General features: G+C 39.2%; 1 protein-coding gene across 3 annotated transcripts in view; it reads right to left on the bottom strand.

Moving 5' to 3' along the window:
• Window positions 1-24782, bottom strand: part of NUDCD1 (NudC domain containing 1) — a 149761-nt gene that overhangs the window by 62798 nt on the left and 62181 nt on the right. For all 3 annotated transcript variants that reach the window (XM_073330307.2, XM_073330308.2, XM_073330309.2), the window contains 3 exons: window positions 22411-22594; window positions 6592-6777; window positions 3323-3527 (listed from right to left, as the gene is read on the bottom strand). In XM_073330307.2, the coding sequence (XP_073186408.1) occupies window positions 3323-3527; window positions 6592-6777; window positions 22411-22594 (575 nt within the window). The remainder of the gene's footprint in view (window positions 1-3322; window positions 3528-6591; window positions 6778-22410; window positions 22595-24782) is intronic.

Raw genomic sequence — 24782 nt, 5'->3', positions numbered from 1 at the left:
TAAGGAGATTGAGGTCAATGGTAAATGGGACAAAATACAACATGGTTTTACAAAAGGTAGATCATGCCAAACCAACCTGATCTCCTTCTTTGAGAAAGTAACAGATTTTTGAAGACAAAGGAAATGCAGTGGATCTAATTTATCTAGATTTCAGTCAAGCATTTGATACGGTGCCACATGGGGAATTATTAGTTAAATTGGAAAAGAAGGAGCTCAGTATGAAAATTGAAAAATGGATAAGGAATTGGTTAAAGGGGAGACTACAGCAGGTCATACTGAAAGGTGAACTGTCAGGCTGGAGGGAGGTTACCAGTGGAGTTTCTCAGGGATCGGTTTTGGGACCAATCTTTTTATTACTGACCTCGGCACAAAAAGTGGGAATGTGCTAATAAAGTTTGCAGATGATACAAAGCTGGGAGGTATTGCCAATTCAGAGAAGGACCGGGATATCCTACAGGAAGATCTGGATGACCTTGTAAATTGGAGTAATAGTAATGGGATTAAATTTAATATTGAGAAGTGTAAGATCATGCATTTAGGGATTAATAACAAGAATGTTAGTTATAAGCTGGGGATGCATCAATTGGAAATAATGGAGTATTGGTTGACCACAGGATGACTATGAGCCACCAATGTGATATGGCCATAAAAAAAGCTAATGCAGTCTTGGGCTGCATCAGGCGAGGTATTTCCAGTAGAGATAAGGAGGAGTTAATACCATTATACAAGGCACTGGTGAGACCTCATCTGGAATATTGTGTGCAGTTCTGATCTCCGATGTTTAAGAAGGATGAATTCAAACTGGAACAGGTACAGAGAAGGGCTACTAGGATGATCCGAGGAATGGAAAAGCTGTCTTATGAAAGGAGACTCAAGTTTAGACTTGAAATTAGATGAAGGTTTCTAATCATCAGAGGAGTGAAGTTCTGGAACAGCCTTCCAAGGGGAGCAGTGGGGGCAAAAGACATATCTGGCTTCAAGACTAAGCTTGATAAGTTTATGGAGAGGATGGAATGACGGGATAGCCTAATTTTGGCAATTAGTTGATCTTTGACTATTAGCGGTAAGTATGCCCAATGGCCTGTGATGGGATGTTAGATGGGGTGGGATCGGAGTTACTACAGAGAATTCTTTCCTGGGTGTCTGGCTGGTGAATCTTGCCCACATGCTCAGGGTTCAGCTGATCACCATATTTGGGGTCAGGAAGGAATTTTCCTCCAGGCAGATTGTCAGAGGCCCTGTGGGTTTTTTGCTTTCCTCTGCAGCATGGGGCATGGGTCACTTGCTGGAGGATTTGCACCTTGAAGTCTTTAAACCACGATTTGAGGACTTCAGTAGCTCAGACATAGGTGAGAGGTTTATTGCAGGAGTGGGTGGGTGAGATTCTGTGGCCTGCATTGTGCAGGAGGTCACACTAGACGATCATAATGGTCCCTTCTGACCTTCATGTCTATGAGAACTCTTCATTTTCAAAATTGCTCTTAGAAGGAAAAGGACCATGTTTTGAACAATAAGGGAAATAATTTCATACCCAGTTGGAACAGAATCCACGCCTCAATACAAAAACACATTCAGATCGGAAACAATTTTTTCAGTTAACTGGCTGCTGAGAACTGTATCTGCTTCTCAGGCTGCCAAACTTACTCAGTGCAGTCAAAAACCTATCTACCCAACAATAAATGTCTTTTATTGGAAAAGAAATGAAGCTCTGGTGTCAGAATATTAGACTGTGAATACAGAAGACCAGATTCTGAACTCAACGGATATTTGGCATTGAATCAGCAGGAGCTGCACTTGACTCAGTGGCTTTCAGAAGAACACTACAGCTGTTCTTGGCTGCCCACTTTTGCTCATGCAACAACACCTAAAGCTAATGACGCTAGTTATTTGGCACCCCATTGATTTGCTTTCTCTTTCTTCTTGAAAAAGTGTTAAAATTAAAATTTGTGTCAACAATTCCTTGACATACACTGCAGTCTGATACTTAATGTAGTATAATTTTATATTTAAACAAAATTAGTTTCCATGTATATTATGCTCTTAATCATATGTTAAAAACAAGGAAAGAACACTGAGACACAAAATACTTGAAGGGTCAGTCAACAAGGCAGAACAAGGTGGAAAATTCAATCACCAAATGTCAATTATTTTAGAAGAGCAGCAGCTGCACTACTGTCAATTGTACAAACAAATGATCTTGAAGATATACATTCATTCAACTCCTCATTTAAGGTCAGACTAGATAATCATAATGGTCCCTTTTGTCCTTAATGTCTGTGAAGATATGAATATTAAGAAGGTTGAAAAAATGTTTGAATATTTTTGCCAAGTTTGCTGCAGGTGGAATAACCATTTGGCTCCCAGATTTGTCTTTCTTTAGCTGTCTGATTGAACAGCCTCTTTCCAAACCAAGAGGCTACCAGAGAGCATCTCCCGCTAAGATGTCACAAACCTTTGCTCCAGAAAGAAAACGTTAAAGAATTTTCCATCCCATAAGTAGCCCTCCATTTTACACCAATCTAAATACATCAAATCAAACCATTCTGAATAGTGGTTGCTGTGAAAGCATAGTAATTTAGTTCAACAAAAATTCTTAAAGGCGCTCTTAAAACCTTGACATTAATGTGTATACATGGCAGTTTCACTGTACCTTTTAACTGTAACAAAGAAATTGGCTTACAAGCTGAGCCAGTTAAGGCTTCACTCTTTGAAACTGTATAACCAAAAATTTTTAAAGGGGTACATTTTTAAGAGGGCAGGAGCTCCAGCCTCCCTTTTAGCATATGCATATGGAGCTCACACTATTTGTATCTGGAGGAATGAATTGTGGATGGCAGTCTGAGTACTTATGCCTCTAACTTTCTCATTTGAACCCACAGCTGATCTTTGTATGTGCAAATTCTGCAGACCCTGATGGTAATATAGTGAATAGGGATGAAAGACTGAATAAGCTTTTTATTTCAAAACCTTTCTTCTTCCAAACCACCTTATTGCTTATAAAGTTCTACATGTGTGTCAATTTGAAATTTTTAAAACATTTTCATTTTGGAGAGAAAGAATGACTGGAAAATCATGAGACAATTGTGCATGTTGAACTACTCATGCATGAGTAACTTACAGAAGTGTTTGCAGGAGCAGGCCCTTTTTGAATAAAGGCCTGATCCTTCACTAGTTGACATCAACTTCAATGGATTTTATATGGTGCCTGTTGCAAGGACTGGATTGGAGAGAAACAAATAGGATTTTTAAAAAAAATAAAACTGTACTTTGACTTAATATATATTAAGACGAAAAGTAAAATCAACATGTAGATTATTAATACCTATTATCTCTAATTATCCATGTGCAGCTTTCATGGTCAATAGATGAACAGAGTTTTCCTTCCACCAAAGGAGGCTGACTTTTCAATGCTACAATGATATGATCAGGAGAAAACTGTACTTGTATGTCATCTTTAGTGATGTCTTGGGGAAGATGAATTGTGACGGTCAAATCATCTTCAGTCTGTTGCCAGTAATAGACAGGGTCTACAAATGGAAGCATACATATAAAGGCAAAGTCAGTTACAAAATACTAAGTATATGGCTGATGGGGTGGGAAAAAGAAATCTGGTAAAGTGTGTTTATTCACTTTCTACTCTGAAAACTTCATATGAAAGCTATTCTGATCACTTATTAAAAAATAGAGAGGAACATCGTTTTCTGGCTACCAGTAGGTGTTTGACCAATGTCCACTTGTGTCTCAGTTATGGAGAGTTGCTTACACTCATGTGTATATTTAAATATGCAGGTGTACACTCAGCTGAACAATATAAATATGCACTTGTAGTTTTTTCACGTTTCAAATGGCATTTTTAAATAGTCACAACTTTATGAAATCAATACACAAATTCATTCAAATAAGCAAAGGCACTACGTCTCAGTGAGCATTAATCCCATTATCTAGATTCAGCACCGTTTGAGTTATCTTCATGACTCCACAGTAACAGTGGTTCTTTGAGATGTGTTGTCCACATATATTCCACTTCCGATACATGTGCCCCATGTGTGTGAGGTCTGAATCTTTTTAAATACTAGTGTTCATTGGGGCCATGCCTGCACCCAGGATATCTTCTTGCACACTGTAGCCAAGGGAATAAAGGGCAGGACAGACGTAACTAGCTTTCAGTCTCCTAACTACAGGATCCAGCTGGGAAGGAGGGTGGGTTGTGGAAATACATGTGTCCATTTAGATACTGTATTAGGAAAAACCTAACTATAGGAGTAGTTAAGGTCCAGAAACAGTCTTCCAAAGGAGGTTGTGGAATCCCCAATATTGGTAGTTTTTAAGAAGAGATTTAACAAACACCTGTCAGGGATGGGCTTTTTATGTGATCTGCCTCAGCACCAGGGGTTGGACTTGACTTCTTGAGGTCCCTTATATCCCTACATTTCTACGACAACAAATTACAAAAACCAGTTACTGTATTGTAAACAACAGTTTGTTTTTGGAGTAATTGTCCATATGGATTCCATTTTAGATGACGACTCATAAGAAGAGATCTCATGTCCTCCAAGTGGGTGCTCAGTTTAGTGGCCCATGACTAAGACAGTTCTGCCAAAGTGGGCATCAGATCTGGAACCCTCTACCAAGGAGTAGTGCTGAGTGAACATGTGAACTGAACTCCAGGTAGCTGCTTTACAAATCTCCAAAATTGGAACGTCCATTAGGGAAGCAGCAGAGGCTGCTTGAACTCTGGTGGAATAGACTCTAATCTGCACAGAGGGTCCAGGCAAGCTATTGTACAGCAAAGGCTAATATAGTCCAACACCCGTTTAGATCACCTTTGGGTGGTTATTTTCTGACCTTTCAGTCAGCATGGATTTGTCAAGAACAAATCGTTGTCAAACCAAACTGATAGATTTCTTAGACAGGGTAACAAGCTTTGTGCATGGGGGAAGCAGTAGATGTGGTATACCTTGAAATGGGAAATGATGGTCTAAGATGGAGTACTGCAGACAGGGATCTGGGGATCATAGTGGATCACAAGCTAAATATGAGTCAACAGTGTAACACTGCAGCAAAAAAAAAAAAAAAGCAAACATCATTCTGGGATGTATTAGCAGGAACGCTGTAAGCAAGACACGAGAAGTAATTCTTCCGTTCTACTCCATGCTGATTAGGCCTCAACTGGAGTACGGTGTCTAGTTCTGGACGCCACATTTTAGGAAGCTGTGGACAAATTGGAGAAAGTCCAGAGAAGAGCAACAAAAATTATTAAAGGTCTAGAAAACAAGACCTACAAGGGAATATTGAAAAAACTGAGTTTGTTTAGTCTGGAGAAGAGAAGACTAACGGGGGATGGGGGGATCTGATAAACGTTTTCAAGTACATAAAAGGTTGTTATAAGGAGGAGGGAGAAAAATTGTTCTGCTTAACCTCAGAGGATAGGCCAAGAAGCAATGGGCTTAAATTCCAGGAAGGGCAGTTTAGGTTGAACATTAGGAAAAACTTCCATCTGTCAGGGTGGTTAACCATTGGAATAAATTACCTAGGGAGGTTGTGGAATCTCCATCATCGGATATTTTTAAGAAAAGGTTAGACAAACACTTAGGATAGATAATACTTAGTCCTGCCATGAGTGCAGGGGACTCAACTAGATGACCTCTCGAGGTCCCTTCCAGGCCTACGATCCTACAAAAACAAAAAACCCACACACCTTTCTAACAGACCTAGCCTGTGCACGTTTCTGGCTTCCTTTAGCTACAGCTTTGTCGAAGGTTTGAAATACACATCAGTGAACCACAGCAAATGTTTTCATGTGAAAATAATCCATAAATGGTGTTTTCCATAAAATAGCCCACCAATGATCCTGATTAGGATACACCCAATAGGCAAACCAATATGACTACCTGTAGAGAGAACTTTTTTTTTTTTAAAGAGAGGATCTGAAAATGATTTAGAGGTTATTTAGGATGGAGGCATTAACTGGCAAACAGTTTAGAAAAGCAAAAGCCAATCTAATGAGCATGGGCCTGATTCAAACCCCAAAAGAAGTCAATGAGAAGACAGTGACAGACTTCACTGGATCAGGTCCTCTGTGCTAACTGGTACAATCAGTCAGCATGTTGATGATGAAAATATTTGGAGGATTTTGTCTCCCTGCTGAGCTAATGGTTGCCCTCACACCACGGATCTGCGCGTGAAGAAGTTAGAATTCAATGAATGTCCTCTTTCCACAGATACTTACAGCTCAATTACAATCTCTATTTCTACATGCGTAATACTCATTTTTCATGCAAAGGCAATGAAAGCGTAAACTTTGTGTGTCTTCTGCAGAGCAAAACTCTTTGCACATCTCTATGCACAAGGCATCTTTTATAATTAAGAAAGGCAAACACCATATACAAAGAGAAATTATATAAATAAAATAATATAAATATTTAAATCTCTTTGTCCAGGAAGTAAACATTTACAATGAAATTTAAGACAGTGAAAAAAAATATTGTCCTAATATATGGAAATTCATTAAATCATCTAGCATTATTTTGTTACAATGAAGGATGGTTTCATTACAGAAGTCTAGGAAAACGTGACCAGAACAAATATTACCTTTCTTTTTATCTGCTATTTTCCCATCTTCATTTTCTTCAAGCTGATTCTCCTCATCCTGCATAAATGTGAAGGGTTTGTAGGAGACAATCATTAGACCATCCCCACCTGGCTCTATAGCTGCATAATGAGGGACTGACTTTCCTCGGAGAACTCTGCGCCTGAAGATTTCATATCTTTGATTTTCTGTAAAAGGAATACAAAACCAGAAAAGTAATATTTTCCAGGAGGAAAAAATTCAATTATAAATGTGACAAATGGATCGTACCTAAAAATAATATACAGCCACATCAGTCAATTCATAATATTGCAGCCCTGAAACAGCAGTTCATCTCTGTCCTCGAAACAAGAGATCTGCTATACAAACCTATATCCAGCAGCCATAGCAGACTGAAATTAATTAAGATTGAAATTAAAGCTCTGTAATCAGGTACACTGTAGGTTTTCCCACCTATTTTTCTAGCCTCCCACTTTACCCATTATTGGAGACATGATAAATAAATGACTAGATGGACCATTAGTTTCTTCCAGTATGGTAATTATTTATCATTTTTACTTCTGTATCATCTAGCGTTCCAAGCAGGTATTAGAGCCCAAGTGTGCTAGGCACGGTGCTACAACTATTACAACAAAGACAGTCCCTGCCCCATGCAATTTACAATCTTAACATATTATGAACCAAAGGCTGGGGATGAACAATGGAATGAGGGAGAACAAGTAACAGTGAATCTAATTTGTTATAGTGAGCAGCAATCACAGCATTCCCACTGCCTCCTCATTCTTAAAAATGCAGCATAATTCTTGTTTTCTCCACTACTACATGGAATTCGGCCTTGCTATTGTAAAGTTCTGTTTTTCAGCTTTTAGAAATCGGCTTCTGCTTTCTTGTTTTCGTCAAACTTAAGGAAATTTTAATTTTTAATGGCGTTTGGAGTCATCAATTCAGTTGTCTTCCTTGAGAAATACAGAGCAGAATATGATTTTCAATAATCATTTGCAGAACATTATATATGTATGGCCCGCTTTTAACTGATAATGCCTTTTACAGGTCTTCCACAAAAATCCTGGTTAATGCTAACTAGCTCTTCTTAGTGCAAAATGCTCATCTTGTCCAGCATTTGTACAAAATGTACAGCTACCAATCCATCCCATGCTGTGCTTCCAACAAAATACATTGAGACAAACAGAAGCATAACATGCTGACATTGGTATGAGCATTTCCCCCTCTGCCTCAGCATCTAAATCCACTCAGCTCTATAGTAACTAATCACTTTTGAATAACTATTGATATCAGAGAAGCTAGCTAGATATTTTAGATCTTGTTCAAGCTCTCTACAGATCGTAAATTTATTCTTGATCATTTATTTCTAGTTGTGTTCAGTACTCCATATTTAAATTCTATTTCCTTTAATATGAAACTATCGTACTTGTAAGTAGGTTATTACCTGACTAACTTAGAAATTACTGGAAGTAGAATACAAGGACACATTATTATTCCTCAAAATATAGTGGTGTTATCCGTTTTTAAAACCAGCAAAAACACCAGTATGGGCAAATATTTTAGATCTGCCAAATGTTGTATGCCAAGGCAATGTTTCAATATAAAGGCTAGACATATTTTTATACATATGAAAACTGTATTAGAATACATAATGACAGACAAGTTAAGTAAGTTCAGGCGTGGTCACTATTTGACTATTGGTCTGACTCACTATGGCCGTTCTTATGTCCAAGGAAAATTAAGATACTATTATAGGAAATAACACTGTACAGTAGGTGGCACAATTCACTAAGAGTCAGTATAGATATGTCTATATTGTGTTGTAAAACCTGGATTTAGGTTTGAACCCAATCGCCCCTATTGTCTACACTCAAATCTTTCTGACTCAGGTTAGCAAACCCTCACGAGGGAAAGTGGGTGCAGTCTAGGCCTTAGTCCTGCTGGGACTTGGGTCCAAGCACTGACATTGTGCAGTATGGATGCAGCTCAAGGCTGGGTCCCCAAATTCATGACCGGAGAGTTGGCCAATGCTATCCCACAATCCCCTGGGCCTATGTTTCTCAGCCCTTACTAAGAAGTGGAAGCATCCCCTCTTGGTTCAAATACAGTTCATATGCAGCTGCTTGGCATTTAACTCTGCCTTTCCACTCTCACCACTCACCTGGAAACACATTTAAAAACAAACAAACAGTCTCCTATGTTAGCTATGACCACCAAGAGGAAGAAGTCCTACAAGTGCACTGCTAGCCAGTCACAGGAACACAGATGAATTCTGATCAATCTTTAGTGGAAGGCGAGCAAGACATTTTCTTCAGTAAGAGTGCAAGAAATGATCATGTGTACAAACAAATCTCAAAAAAGCTTGGGATATTATCTGGACCACATATCAGTACAGAGATCGAGTTATGTGGCTTAAAACCAACTACTGCAAGGTTAGGGATAGTAACAGCATCTCTGAGAACCTGCTTTTTAACTGCTTCTTCTATGAGCATTTGAGTAGCTTCTAGGGCTTCAGCAAGCACTGAGCCCATAATGGTGTATGGCAATGCACCTTTTTAATCCCCAAAGTCAGAGGAACCACCAGAGAAGACCAGCAGCCATCAGATGAAAAGTTACACTGCCAGTCAGGGATCTCCAGAACTAACACATTCTCCAGTGGTTGCCCTGCCTAAAAAGACAGTAAAACCACAGGCAGTAAAGCACAGAGAGTGGCACCCACCCCACACAACCCCAGGGGAAAATGGTGGGGATTTGTAAATGATTTACATTGAATTTGTTAAGTGCATCTTATCATGATGTTTGAAGTCTTGATGCTGAGCTGGGTAGAGCTCACAGGACTGTGTGAGCCAATAAATTTTTGCATGTGAAAAACAAAACCCAATGATAAAAAGTAGCATCTTTTCCCCTGGGGTTGCCAACGCCCCTCCAGATGCAGCAAATGCAATGTATTTTTTTTTTCCTTGTAACATGTTTTCATTTGCCTCAGCAGGCCATTCCACCTCACAGACTTTAAGGCCAGAAGGGAACATCATGATCATCTAACCCAGGGGTTCTCAAACTTCTTTGCATCACGAGCCCCTTCTGACAACAAAAATTACTACCCAACCCCAGGAGGGGGGACCGAAGCTTTAGCCTGACTGATCCCTGCCACTCCGGGTGGGGGGACCAAAGTCCCGCTGCCTTGCGAGGAAGGGGAGGGCAAAGCCGAAGTCCAAAGGCTTCAGCCTCTAGCAGGGGGCCTGTAATGTCAGCCCCACTGCCCAAGGTTGAAGCCCTCAGGCTTCAGCCCCAGACAGTGGGGCTCAGGCTTTGGCTTCAGCCCCTGACCCCAGCAAGTCTAAGACAGCCTTGGCAACCCCATTAAAAAGGGATCATGACCCACTTTGGGGTCCCAACTCACTGTTTGAGAACTGCTGATCTAGTCTGACCTCCTGCACATTGCAAGCCATAGAACCTCACCCAACTCCTGAAATAGACCCATAACCTCTGGCTGAGTTACTGAAATCCTCAAATAATGATTTAAAGACTTCAAGTTACAGAAAATCCACCATTTACACTAATTTAAACATGCAAGTGGCTGTGCCCCATGCTGCAGAGGAAGGTGAAACCCCCCCAGAGTCTGCCAATCTGACCCAGGGAAGAATTATTTCCCGACCCCAAATATGGCAATTAGACACTGAGCATGTGGGCAAGACCTGCATGGGCAACAAGGAGCCTTGGGGTGTGAACTGTGCTGCGTGGGCACAGAGGAAGCAAGCACAAGTCAAAATAATGGGTGAAATCCTGCAGAAGGCCAACCAGCAGCTGGAATACCAAAGAGACAAAGATGCAAGGCATGGGTGGCAGGGGTGGGAAAAGAGAAAGGCTGAACAGCATAAAGAGATTGGCAGTGCAAATTTTGGAGCAGGAATGCAAGTTGAGGAAGATAGAGCACATAGAAAGAACTGTGTGAGATGATGCTCATGGCAATAAGACTGAAAGCTCCAGCTGGATCTCTTCCTACGGTAGCCCCATGCTACCTTGTCCTGCAGGCCATGCACCCTTTGGATAACACCGGGCTTGGGTGGTTTATATCACAAGGAATGACCTGTAGTTGGAATTGTCAAATATATCCTCTACAGTCTTCCACTTCACTCTAGTCCAGTAGCAGCCTGTGCACATGAAATGCACTAGAAGGGCCAAAAAGAACAGAAACTCTGTTCAGTGCCAGCGTCTAAGTGTTTTGCACCATTGTGCACTGTATTTCCACTAATCGGTGGGTTTTGCTCTGTTGGTTGCGTTGTACGTTTTTCTGGCAGCTAGTCTGCCTACCAGGTTTTTAACATTGTGAGTTTCTGTTACACGCTTGTTTACAAATAAAGAGTTCAACATGCACACAAGGTGTCATTACCATAGTTTATTACATTTACTTTGGAGGAACTTCATCACAGTAATCCATAAACTGTGCTTTGAGTTTAAACAGCACGCATAAAAAACCCTCATAAATTTCAACGTATCAATCCCACAATTAAGCTGTGTGTTTAAGTATATGGCCAGTTTTTATAGACCAGCATGAAAGTTTTCACACATACTATGACAGTCAAACCGTGTGATGAGGTATGTGACTTGAGTATACAAAACACATAATACAAATTCAGAAAAAAAACCCACCTTCTAGATCTGGCCTACACCCAGGGAATGACCATGGCACAGTTACAAATACTATTTCATTCCCTATTCACTCATATTACTGTACACATATATACATAATTTATTTAATTGCCCCAACTCACTGGACCATGCAAACCCATTATATGAATGCACAAAGCATCTCTGATTTCTATTGCATGTGTGGATTCTGCCCCAATAATGACACGTGCACTTTTTGGCTATGTCTACCCATCTAGAAGTTCAGTTGTATAGAATCCATTCCTGGCAAAATGGTTCACTTTTGTCCTTGGAGACATTGTCCAGAGAACAGCAGACAACAACAATGTGGACAGCATTAATGATCTTGGAATCTGTTTGGCTCTGAGAGCACATACCCTATTATACTCATCGTTCAGCATAATGTTAGGGAAAAGCTGCACAGTGGAAGTGATCTCTTAAAAAAAGAAATCAAATTATATTCTGCCTACCTAAATCCCCACCAAAAGGGGTCTGATCAATTCGGACATAGTATTGTTTTTGAGCACTAATAGACAGCCAGCACATTTCTTCACACAGGTAGCTGCATCTCAGCACTAAGCAAAGTGATGCCTGCCAACGTTACATTTATACAGTGATTTAGGATCCTCGAATCAAGTTATTAAAAAAAATTCACAATCACTATAACTGTGAGGCAGTGTGACCTACTGGTGTAATAGTGGTGAAAAAATAGTGGTGAAAAAATTCTCAAGTTGTAATCCCAACTATGCCCACTTAGGCAAGTCACCTGTTTGGCTCAGACTCCCAATCTACAAGGTAGGTAATATTATCCCTAATTATCTACTTCAACAGGACGTAGAGGCAATAACTAGTATTATTAATATACTTTGAAAAAATGTAAAGCAGTACTTGTAAATGCCAAGCATTAAAGTTGTACTAACACTTGCATAAAAAAACCATATTGAAGTCTACGATAAAAGAGCACTATAGAAGAGCTATGTCATTATTATTATTATTATTATTTTTTGAAGATGATCATAATGTTTTGCCCCAGGATAGAAGTATATCATACAAGATCTTAGCAATGATGCTCCCTCCCCCACCCCACTTTTCAAAATGCAGTATAACCTCATAGTTACAAACACCAGAGTTACAAACTCATTTGGAACCAGAAGTACACAATCAGGCAGCAGCAGAGACGGGGGAAAGAGGGGAAAAAAAATGCAAATATAGTATAGTACTGAGTTAAATATAAACTACTAAAAAAAGGAAAAGATTAAAAACATTTGACAAGGTAAGGAAACTGTTTCTATGCTTGTTTCATTTAAATTAAGAGAAAAGTTTCAAAACTATGTTAAGTCTCATGTTCAGTTGTAAACTTTTGAAAGAACCACCATAATGTTTTGTTCAGAGTTACGAACATTTCAGACTTTACGAACAACCTCCATTCCCAAGATGTTCTACTGCATAGTAATGCCTCACTTAAAGTCATCTCAGTTAATGTTGTTTCGCTGTTACGTTGCTGATCATTTAGGGAATATGTTCGTTTAAAGTTGCACAATGCTCCCTTCGAACATTGTTTGGCAGCCGCCTGCTTTGTCCACTTCTTTTGCAGAAAGAGAGGCAGCCACCCAGCAGGCTATCAGTTGCCAGCAGTTCAGCTGTCCCTCCCGCCACTGTCACGTGCTGCTCCAGCTCTCTGCCTTGGAGCTGCTCCCAGGAGCCTCCTGCTTGCTGCGGGGGGGGGGGGGGGGGAGAAGGGGTGTCCCCCTACCCCTGCTTACCCCATCTCCATAGAGCTGGTGGGGACGGGACAGGACACCATAGGGCTCAGGACGGAGGGAGCATGCTGGCAGCAGCTGCTGTCTCAACTTGCTGATCTACTTAAAAAGGCAATGTACTTAGAGTGGTATCAGCATACTTAAAGGGGCAATGCGCATCTCTCTCTCTCACACACAAACACAGGGTGTGTGTGTGTCTGTCTGCCATGTTGTCTCCCCTCCCTCCATTTGTGCTGCCTTGTAGAATGTGAGGCTATATTAACAACGTGTTAATCCTTGAGGGCTCAGTTGCTCTAGTTCATCATTTAGCAGTAAGGCATTCCCTGGAAAATATCCCATTCTCTGACTCCACCACCTCAACCAAGCTTCACAATCATCATCACTGTGTACAAGTATTAAATTGATTAAAATTTATACTGTGTGTGTGTATATATATTCTTTTGGCTGGCAAAAAAAAAAAAATTCCCTGGAACCTAAGCCCCCTGTTTACATCAATTCTTATGGGGAAATTGGATTCGCTTAACATTGTTTTGCTTAAAGTCGCATTTTTTCAGGAACATAACTACAATGTTAAGCAAGGAGTTACTGTAGTTAGTTAACTTTAAACTAGTAGCTGAAAGCCTATACAATCACACAGGTTTAATTTGTAAAGCCATATGTGACCAACACCAAAAATGACTGAGAACTTAACTGGACTGTAACAGACCACGAATCCCAGTCATGATTGAATCTGGTGATATTCTAAACATAAAGAGCTCTCAACCATGCTTACAGCTGTTTTCGTCATGTCACACTGACACAGGCTGGGTCTACACTAAAAAGCTAGACAACCGAACTATATTACTAAGGGGTGTGAAAAATCCATACCCCTGAGTGATGTAACTAAGCTGACCTAACCCCAGGTGCAGACAGCACTAGGTTGATGGAAGAATTCTTCCACTGATCTAACTAGTACCTCTCGGGGAGGTGAATTACCTTCGCTGACAAGAGAACCTCTCCTATTGGCGTAGGTAGTGTCTACGCTGAAGCGCTACAGCTGTCCGGCTCTAGCTTTCCAAGGGTAGACAAGGCCTCAGATATTCTAGGCTTCGGAGTGCTGTCTGGGGTTATTGTGTACGCTGGGTGTGTTGATTTGTGTCTGGAGTAGATTGTGCCAGGAGATTTGTGTTGATTGGTGTGAGTGATAGTTGGGTGCTGAGTATGGCAGTTAAGGCAAGTAATCTACCATCTGTGCAGTCTCGCTCACACAGCCCATGAAACTGTTGCAATAAAGTTAACAGTAGAACAGGGGTTCTCAAAATTCATTGCATTGCGACACCCTTCTGACAACAAAAATTACTACATGACCCCAGGAGGGGGGAGACTGAAACCTGAGCCTGACTGAGCCCTGCCCCACTGGCCAGGGTCGGGAAAGGGGAGAAGCCAAAGCCTGCAGAGGTGGATAAAAGCCCAAGGGCTTCAGCCCCAGGCAGGGGACCTGTAACCTGAGCCCTGACGCTCAGTGGGGAAGTGGGGGCTTGGGCTTTGGCCTCAGGTCCCAGCAAGTCTAACGCCAGCCCTGGCAACCCCATTAAAATGAGGTTGCAATCCACTTTGGGGTCCCAACCCACAGTTTGAGAACCACTGCTGTAGAGTAAGAGTGGAGATTGATTGAGTTAACTTTGACATCACAATGGTTAAAACTCTTGGTGTAATTCATAAAGTCAAAATGGCTGAGAAATTAAAAACTGTATAGTAATAGACTAAAATGCAGTGATGATTCAACCTGGTGATACTCTGAACAAAACAAAACAAAAAAGCTCTCAACCATGCTTCCATTGCAACACACTGACTCAAAGTACGTTCTAGGCTTCAGACTGACAATCCTGTAGTTTTATTATATAGATCATGAAGCATGTATTGTGGTTTACTAGTTAAACATGCTGTCATCTGGTTAGCAAAGATGTTTCAGAGGTCTAACAAAATTTTAAAAAACCTATCAAGCAATTGGACCATGAACAAGAGATATCTGGTAGTGTTAAAAACAAAAAAACCTCATGCATGCATGTGCACACACAGTTCATTTGCACTTAAGACAGTCAGAGTTCTGACAAATTGTCTCTCTCTACTGGGACACATCTGATACACAGAGAAGCACTAGAGATGTATTTTGACTCAGATATGAGATGCATTAGGTACCTGAAAAACAACAGAGAGTCCGGTGGCACTAACAGATGTATTTGGGTATAAGCTTTAGTGGGTTAGAAAAGCTTATGCCCAAATACATCTGTTAGTCTTTAAGGTGCCACCGGACTCCTTGTTGTTTTTCTGGCTACAGACTAAAACGGCTACCCCCGATATAAAATACCTGGAAACTAGTTAAAGCACAGAGGGTTCACAGCCTAAACTTGGCATTTCCTCACTTTTTGTTTTGGTTTCTATTAGGCTTCACATCCTCTGTTTTATATAGATTTAGTGATTATGAATCAACATTCCTGATGAAAGGATAGAAACACACTTTTTCCTCTAACAGGTAACAAATATAGAAGTTATTTTCAAACAAGAAAAAATTTGCATACCAAACAGTAACTGTCTAGACACTTCAATGTGTGTGAGATCTAGATTTATATCTTAATTTCATCCAGTCTATCAAAGTAGTGATATGAATACATTTTCAGATGTGGACAACCCCAGATATGAGCAGTATAATTAATAAGAAAAAGAAAAAAGTTTCCTACTATATTTAAGGGAAAAAGAAATATGTATACTGACAAAAATGTGATTAAATAGCAGTTGCTCCTGATATAAAACCTTAAATAAAGTTTTGCTGCTGATCAAGTTTTATACTTCCCTCTAAAAAGTACAGCACTATAATATTTGTTCTAGGTTTAGAGAATTTATTTGCTTACTATAAAAAAAGTGGTTGAAAGATTATAATTCTTATTAAATTTTGCTGCATGTTGACAATTGTAATTTAGTTTTTAAATGATTAATCACACCTTTTCCTTCATTGAACTTTATAATTACAATAAATCAAAATTATTTTTAATGCAACGTTAAAGGTGGAACAATACTAGGCTAGTGCAACACACACTCAGGAAATGCAAAAACATAAGAAGAACATAAGTGTGACAACGTTGCACAAGGAAAGTGTATGTAATATGGCCAAGTTAACTAACATCTACTTGTATTTCCTAACAGCTATGAAGCATGCACAGTTTTTGCGTGCAACAACAGCACTCTTAAAGAAGTGCATAGTTAAAAGAGCCAGTAGAGCAGTACAGAATTTATAAGCTCTGTACAGGTGCATCTGAACTCCGCCAGGAGACAGTGGCGGATTAGTCACTGGGCCCATGTCCAGGTGGCCTGGCGAATTGAGGGGGAGCCTTGGAAAAAGGGGCTCCCCCATGCCCAAACCTACTCCACCTGCCCAGCACTCCTGCTGGGGAGCGGGGGAAACCCCTGCGCCCTGACCCCACTCCCCGGCAGATGCATAGGTGGGGTTGGGGGAGACTGCATGTGGAAGGGATGCAGAGGGGCCCCCACTTGCTCTGGCCCAGAGCCCTACAAAAGATTATACCACCTCTGCCAGGAGCAGTTGGCAACCTGTTTCCAACCAGGAAAAGGGGGATTAGTTACTAGTCTCAATCGTTCTTGCCCAGGATGTCAGGGGAACTAGAGGTACCCGTGGATCACAGGCTAGCCAGGGAGTAGCTTGAGGATATAGCACACTGACCAAAAATTTCTAGTTTTCCCAGAATCTTAAAACATTAGATCACACATCTGAAAACAAGACATCCCAATTAGTGGAATTCAGGCAGAATGAAAAAGGGGCCAAGAGGGATGACCAGAAATTGGGAACATCCAAATCAAAAGATAAGGGTTGGACAAAGAACATGCATCATCTGAGCACTGTGCACAAGAGTAGCGTGTCTGTCCTGAAGGGCATACCTCAAAACTAAGTGAAGTTTTCTACCGCAGATGGTCCGCACACAGTTACAAGTGAGCATGACATTGTTCATCCAAAATCTTCTCTGAAGGAGGACTTCCCAGCTTTCACTTTTGAAAGTTTTCATATTTTCATCCATACATTTCTGTGATACACAATTTTCTTCAGAGGTGGCAACAAAAATGAAGCATCATGATCCCACACTTATAAAAAATTTACTTAAGGCTTTTGTATTGCCTCAATTCAACTTCACATGGATGTATTTATTTAATTTAATCTACAAGTCAGGCTCATCCATCACTGTGAATTATATTTTTAAAATGAGAAATATAGTTCTTTACAATTTAAGTTTGCTTTTTGAAAAACTTCATTATTATTTTTGTATTGATTGTAGTTAGAAAATGTGCCTATTTATCATTAATATTCAAGGATAGGAAGAGTTTCCTGTAACCAGGGTCTTCAATCAACATCATCAAATTATACAGCAATGAAACAAATATCCCAAGCTATATTCTTCAGTGAGTTGCAAATTATCTATAATCAGTCTCAATTTCAGCTGTTTTATCACTCGAATTTATTCACCAAAGGAAACTCATCAAGATTTCCTTTTCCAGTGCAAGCTTTCCCTTATCAAAACCCTAAAATTTCACATAAATGCAATCTCTCTGTGCATTAAGGTGGCAGGGCAACTGTCATTCTTGTAAAGGCATAAAGGCATGCAGAAATATTCACCAAATCAATGAGACATTCATTTAACATCCCAGGAGTTCAGAGTCCAAGCTGTTGCTGGGCTTTTCATTTTATAGAGAAGAGAGGGAACAACTGGGGCATGGATTCCCACAGCTCAGACGCACACAATGGTACTGAGCTTTTTGACAGGTATTGGATTCATAGGGGTGTACAGTACAAACAATAAGAGCCCACCCTATGCAGAATGCCTATTGATGGAATGAACTGAGTAAAGGCTACAGCCATAAGTGTGTAAATATTCAATTATTCAATGTACACTTTCAATTATACAACCAGCTAGTAACATTGAACAATTTTCATTTAAATAATGTTATGACTAACATTAAAATATCTTGTATTAGGTTCTTAAAATTAATGTGTGTAGAACACTTTGAAGACAAAAGGCATTATACCCGTACCAAGTTATTGAAGAAGTTTACGTTGCCTAACTTCACAGTCGAAAGGACTGATCACTACTTCTTGCTGGTTTGAGCCTTTTCATTGATAAAAACCCTGTTACACAGAAAATTAACAAGAATACCTTGTGTTACCTGCTAGATTAAAGTAAACAATATTGGCTCTTTGAAAGAGAAGCAAAACTTATTCTGAGGTATATAGTCCATGTATCATCTACAGTAGAGCTGGTCAAAATTTTGAAAAATGGCTTTTTGTAAAAATGTGTGTGTGTGTGTATATATATATATATATATATATATATATATATATATAAATACAGAAAAATTGTATTTGACAATGTTCTGGTTTTCCAACAAAACCAAACCAAAAAGGTTTAGTTTTTGGAAATTGATTTTTTCCCAAGTTACTCACAAAAAAGTATGAAAACATTATGGTGAAGTCTGAAGAAAATTAAAGAAACTCCAACATTTTCAGCAAAAAATTGGTATTTTCACCTGCCTTTAATCTACAGCCCTCTTGTAAAACCTTTTCTTCAAGGTTATCTACTCTGTACACTTTAACTGAGGATAAGAAGAGAGGCACAAATGATTTTATTAGAACAGCCATGTTATTTCCAGGTAAAATGTATTATTCCTATTCCCTAAAGTGTTATCTAAACAAAAATATTTTTCCATATATTTCTAGTGGTGTACATAAAGTTAGAGTAAGATAATAATTTTGGATTTCCATAGCTGACTTCAGCTCTAATATTTTGCTCTTTTTACATAACCAAATTTATTAATGGAAAAAGAAAATCCACATATGAAGGCAGCATAGAATACTGGGATGAATATCAGTGTTCCCACGTGACCAGAGATGGGCAAACTACAGCCTGTGGGCTGCATCCAGCCCATCAGACCTTTTAATCTGGCCCTTGAACTCCCGTTGGGGAGCGGGGTTGGGGGCTTGTCCTGCTCTGACGCTCCAGCTGGGAAGTGGGGTCGGGGACTTGCCCTGCTCTGTGCATGCTGTGACTTCACGTGGCTCCCAGAATCCTATACCTAGGGGCAGCCAGGGGACTCTGCCAGCTGCTCTCGCCCCAAGTGCTGGTTCTGCAGCTCCCATTGACTGGGAATATTCTTTAAACATTGTTTAGACATTTTAAACATTTAATGTTCACATTAGTTCTTTAAAATGACTATGGAGAAAGCTGAAGACCCTCAACCTTTAGTAAGGAATATAGTATAAAACCTTCTAAAGCTCAGTACAATAGAATTGGCTCCTTCTGCGCACATAGATTGCCTTAAAGCAGACATGCCATCTTAAATGTCAATGCTGGTAGCTAGCATGGTACGGTAACACTGCACTTCCCTGCTAACACTGGTGGAGTTTTCAGCATAGTGAAAAAATTCCTCTTTACGAGTAGATGATTTCTTATACTCTCACTAAACTTAAACCAGAATGAGCACACAGTTATGCTCAGTTATGCTCACATAGATGGGAATACAGGGGATATATACAAGTATGCATTACTCTCTTTATTCCTTAAAGCTGTACTTTAGAATAAGCAGGAAAGATAAGGAGCAAAAAAGTAACAAGAAAAACAGTAGTCAATACAAAGAAATTTAAAGGTCATTTAACTAGAACATACAGAATGAATAAATCTTTACTCTTCTGTATCAACTGATTAGGGGATCTCCAAGAATTTTTGTAAAAATTCGAAACAAAAATTGAAGTTAAAATAGAAACAAAGTTAGTACAAGGAAGACTAAACAAAAGTATAATCAACTGAAACAGATAAACAATACAACATTAGAGCTAAATTCAGCTGAAAATACTAGCAGGCTTTCTTTACAAGTCCTAAAGACTAGCTCTGAGGTAGGCCTATCTAGCCAAAAAAATTTCAGCATAAAAAGCAACACAAAAAGTGTCAACACCCCAGATGAAGGTTATACTCATTCAGGAGGAGGGGAGGTCATAAAAGTCATTTCCTTAATCTCATGCTCCAAACTGCAGATTCTCAACTCCCTTTAAAATCCCCACCTCCCACTGCTATGATGCAAAGAGGAATTAACGTAGATCTAGGCTGGAATAGTTCTCCCACAGTGCCCAGCTGAGCCTTACTGGAGGGGTGGCTAATATTAGATGCTTCTTTATAAATTCAAAAAGAATGTGGGACCTTTGGGTACAGAGCTCCTCTCCTGCAACCACTGAATTGCAGCATGGGACCTTCATCCTGATCTTTAGAGTGCTTCAGCATAGTGGTAAGGAAGGAGGAGACAGAGAATTCTCCTCAACAATACCCAAACCTTTTTTTTATTATTACATCTTCAGGCCATTTATTTCACTCTTAACTGACAAGTCATCTAGAAAAGAGCCTCCTCTAATATTAAAACATTTAGAGACCTCATAAGCATGTTCAATGGAGTCTAATTCCCTGAGAGCTAGGATACTATATATGGTAACAGAGCTGAGCAGAATCAAATAGTCCAGTCTTAAGAATGAGGAGTACTTGTGGCACCTTAGAGACTAACAAATTTATTTGAGCATAAGCTTTTGTGGGCTAAAGCCCACTTCATCAGATGCATGTAGTGGAAAATACAGTAGATAGATAGATACACACGGAGAACATGAAAAAATGGGGGTTGCCACACCAGCTCTAATGAGATCAATCGATTCACGTGGGCTATTATTAGAAGGAGAAAAAAACGTTTGTAGTGATAATTAGGATAGCCCATTTCAAACAGTTGGCAAGAAGGTGTGAGTAACTTAAATTAGCATGGGGAAATAGTTTTTAGCTAGTGTAATCACTCATCCATTCCCAGTCTTTATTCAAGCCTAATTTAATGGTGTCCAGTTTTCAGATTAATTCCAGTTCTGCTGTTTCTCCAACTGGTTTTTGAATGTTCTAATTCTTGATGTCTGATTTGTGTCTATCCTAATTATCACTATAAAAGTTTTTTTTCTCCTGCTGATAACAGCCCACCTTAATCGATTGGTCTCGTCAGAGCTGGTATGGCCCATTTTTTCATGTTCTCTGTGTGTATCTATCTATCTTCCTACTATATTTTCCACTATAAGCATCTGATGAAGTGCACGAAAGCTTATGCTCAAATAAATTTGTCAGTCTCTAAGGTGCCAAAAATACTCCTTTTCTTTCTGCTGATACAGACTAACAAGGCTACCACTCTGAAACTAGTCCAGTCTTGTTAACTCAGTATCTTCTGCATCCAAGAGTCTAAAAGAATGCTTATGGACCAGAAGGCACAGATATGCTATTTAGGCTGCAACAGACCCTTAGAAATTTGATCTGGGAGAAAAGGCTGGAGAAAAAAAAAAACATGTTAAGACAGAGAAAGAGGGGAACAGGCAGGGGCGGGGAGAGAGCGAACCAAGATGACAGAAAAAAGTAAATTAGCTGCTCTGTACTTTACTTATCCTGATTTTCTATGATCCTTACAAGCCAGGAATAATTTAATTCCTAAAACTTCAAAAATGAGCTTCCCCACCCCTGCAATCAGTTACTCGTTGGCTTATATTCCCAGACATGTGGTCTTAGATTCCTTATAAAAAAGTTAGCCTATTTAATGCAACTATGGATGTTTATATTATTAACTCATTCATCTAGCTATCTCACCATATATATCTATACATATATACTTTGCTGGATTTTACTAAACTCTTGGCATCAATGATATCTAAGTGCAATGAGTTCCACAGTTTAATCACTGTATACAAAAATCACTGCCAGATTTAAATATGTTGCCTTTCAACTTAATTCAATGTCTCCTTGCTCTTTTTACTATAGAAAAGGTTAAAGAGCATTCAATGTTCTCTCTATATACTACTGATTTGTATACCTATACTATGTCTCCTTATATTCATCTTCTAATCCTAATTTGTAAATTCCCTTACCATTCAAGTTCCAAGACCAGAGGCTGAAAACAGTACCTAATTGTCCAGTGGTTTGGAGATTGGAACAAAGGTTTGCTAAGACTACGGTGAGAGGACCTAACATTTTTATTTGGGACCACTCTGGGAATTTGCATTTACATCTCCATATGTGAAGTGCTACTGCACTGACCTTTTCTTCTAGTCACCCACATCAAATAAGTGTCTGTATTGTTTATCCGTTAATTGGCCTCAGAGATATTTAGCAAATTAAAGGTTTACATTCCCCACCCCCAACTCAAATTGGAAAAAAAAAATAATCAAGATAGAAAACTGAGTTAAAGTTTTGAAAAACGTAATTAAAATAACTCGCATTGTGAAATGACAAATCATATACAATAATTTTTTTAAATAGTGAGGTTGCAGCTTTTCAAAATATCTGCCAAGAATATAAACAAAATACTCACCCTTTGTGTCTACTTCTGTGATTGTAACCCACTCCAAGGACACATGGAAGCCACTTCCTTTTGCATCCAGTTCATCTTTTTCTACTCGAAGGAGAAGCCCAGCTACTGAATGCACATCTGACTTTACAAAGGAAACACTGTGGGCTATAACAAAGGGACTCCCAAATTCTTCATTAAACATAATCTGTAAATCAGAAAGAAGAAAAAAAAAAAGAAAGAAAGAGAGGTTGGAGGGGAAAGGGAAGAGTCCATAGTAGCTACTTCGCTATCCACTAGAAAAGGAATGAGAAAGTTTACTGAAGCTACCCCAAGGATTTCACTGCCAACACAGATCACTCAGTGGCTTCCACCTCTGGGTTGTTCGTCCTGCCTGCTTTTCCCACATAGTTTTGACATTCTCTTTAATATACAAATTAATAATAAAGTAGCAGCTAAAAGGCCTATTATGCTCGGTACTATGCAAACACAGTAAGATAGTGGATACATGATGATTTTGACAATAAATCAATTGTGGAAAACAAAATCAGATTTTTTAAAACAACCTTCTTTGGTTAATGAGTTGTTTATCATTAAACTTTGAAGGGTTCCTTTACTAGACAGCTGTAGAAAACTGTGTATGATAAATGCCTATTATTAAACGGAGGAAGAGGAGGAAATTAATGATTTTGAAATTGCTGAGATGGGGGAGTTCTTTATTAAAATCTGTGAGTGGAGTTTGGAGCAGCTGATTCTGCTCCCACATTTTGATGAAAGCAGATCAGAACTGCCTGATCTTAAATCTTGAATGATACAGTGGTTACCAGATGAATGTATTAGAATGTGGGATTGTTGCAGAAGAAATGTCCAAAAGTTTCAGTCATTTAAACTGATCCAGAGATGGGAGCTACAGTAATAGAAACTTTGGTTCTGGAGACCATATATCTTTTTATTCTGTCTCAGGTAAAACAAGCACAGTATCAAAATGTTGAGAAAATTGATCAAGACAAAAAAGGACATGAAGATAGGAATTTTTTAATTGCCTATACATCTATACCAGGAGCCTGTGTAGTAAAACAAGAGGAATTAGAAATTGCTCATTTCTGAACAAAAATTAAACCTAGTTGGTACTGCTGAAGTCTGGTGAGAAGATTGGCATGACAGTAATGTTAAAATCAATGGTTATAACCTGTTTAGGAAGAATGGAGTGCACAGAAGCGGACGGAGAATAGCAAACTGTCAAAAATGAGATTACCGATTTCAAAGTCACTGACAACTCAGAAGAAAATGATCTTGCATGCTGACCGATCAATGTCGTAACAAATAAAGACAGGGTACTATTATGTGTCTGCGACAGACCACCAAATCACACTAGAAAACAGGATGACTACCTCCTTAAGCATCTACCCACAAGATGGAGAAAACCCATTGTTCCATAGTGCTTCACATTGAATAAGCAGTCATTGAATTTTAACAAGCAACAATTGTCCCTAGTCTATCCGCAATGGTCACTCACACACACACACACACACACAGGGTAATTTATGACACTGCAATTTTTCAGAGCAACAACTTCACAATATCAACCAGAATTCGTACGTTTTACAGACTTCCCCCAAATTGTCACATGTGCAAACAGAATCAAGTCCAAACCAGTAATAGCTGGTGCTTTAAAAGGACCAGTTTCGCAAAGGTGAAAACAATGATAAGCCAAAGCAGCCGATATAAAGAATTTGAATGGAAAAATGTGAATGATAATGGGCAACTGTTTATGAACATTTTATTAGATGCCCCAAAAGTCACAATTGATAAAGAAGGCCACACTGGTTTAAGAGAAAAAAAAAAATATGGCTTAGAGGGGGAGTGAAAGCTGTTATAAAAATTAAAAACACAGTGTATAACAAATGAAAAGGCAAATGGAAAAAAAGCAAAAGTTGATAGCAATGACTACAAATCAAGTTAGTAATTGTAGAAATTGTAGCAAAAGAACAAGCAGAAATGGATGGCCAGCAAAGTTAAGGACAATAAAGGAGTTTTTTCAAGTATATTAGCAACAAAAGTGATCCTAACAATGGCACTGATATGTTACTAGATGGAAACGATACAGCTGTCAATACAGAAAAGGAAGACTTGTTCAATAAATATTTCTGTTCTGTAATACTTCTATTCTGTAAAAACAGAAGATACATTCATATCATGATGAAATACTTCCCATTTCAACAGTAACTACAGAGAATACTGAACAACAGCTACTAACACAAGACGTTTTAAAATCAGCAGGTCCTGATAACTTGCATCCAAAAGTTTTAAAAGAGCAGGCCAAGACGCTCTCTGTATCATTAATATTGATTTTCAATAACTCTCAAAATGCTCAGGAAGTTCCAGAAGAGTGAAAG

The sequence above is a fragment of the Lepidochelys kempii genome, chromosome 2 (assembly GCF_965140285.1).
Source record: "Lepidochelys kempii isolate rLepKem1 chromosome 2, rLepKem1.hap1, whole genome shotgun sequence".
Taxonomy (NCBI): domain Eukaryota; kingdom Metazoa; phylum Chordata; order Testudines; family Cheloniidae; genus Lepidochelys; species Lepidochelys kempii.
The sequence above is the reverse complement of the archived record's forward strand: the minus strand, read 5'-3'. Positions and strand labels throughout refer to the sequence as shown.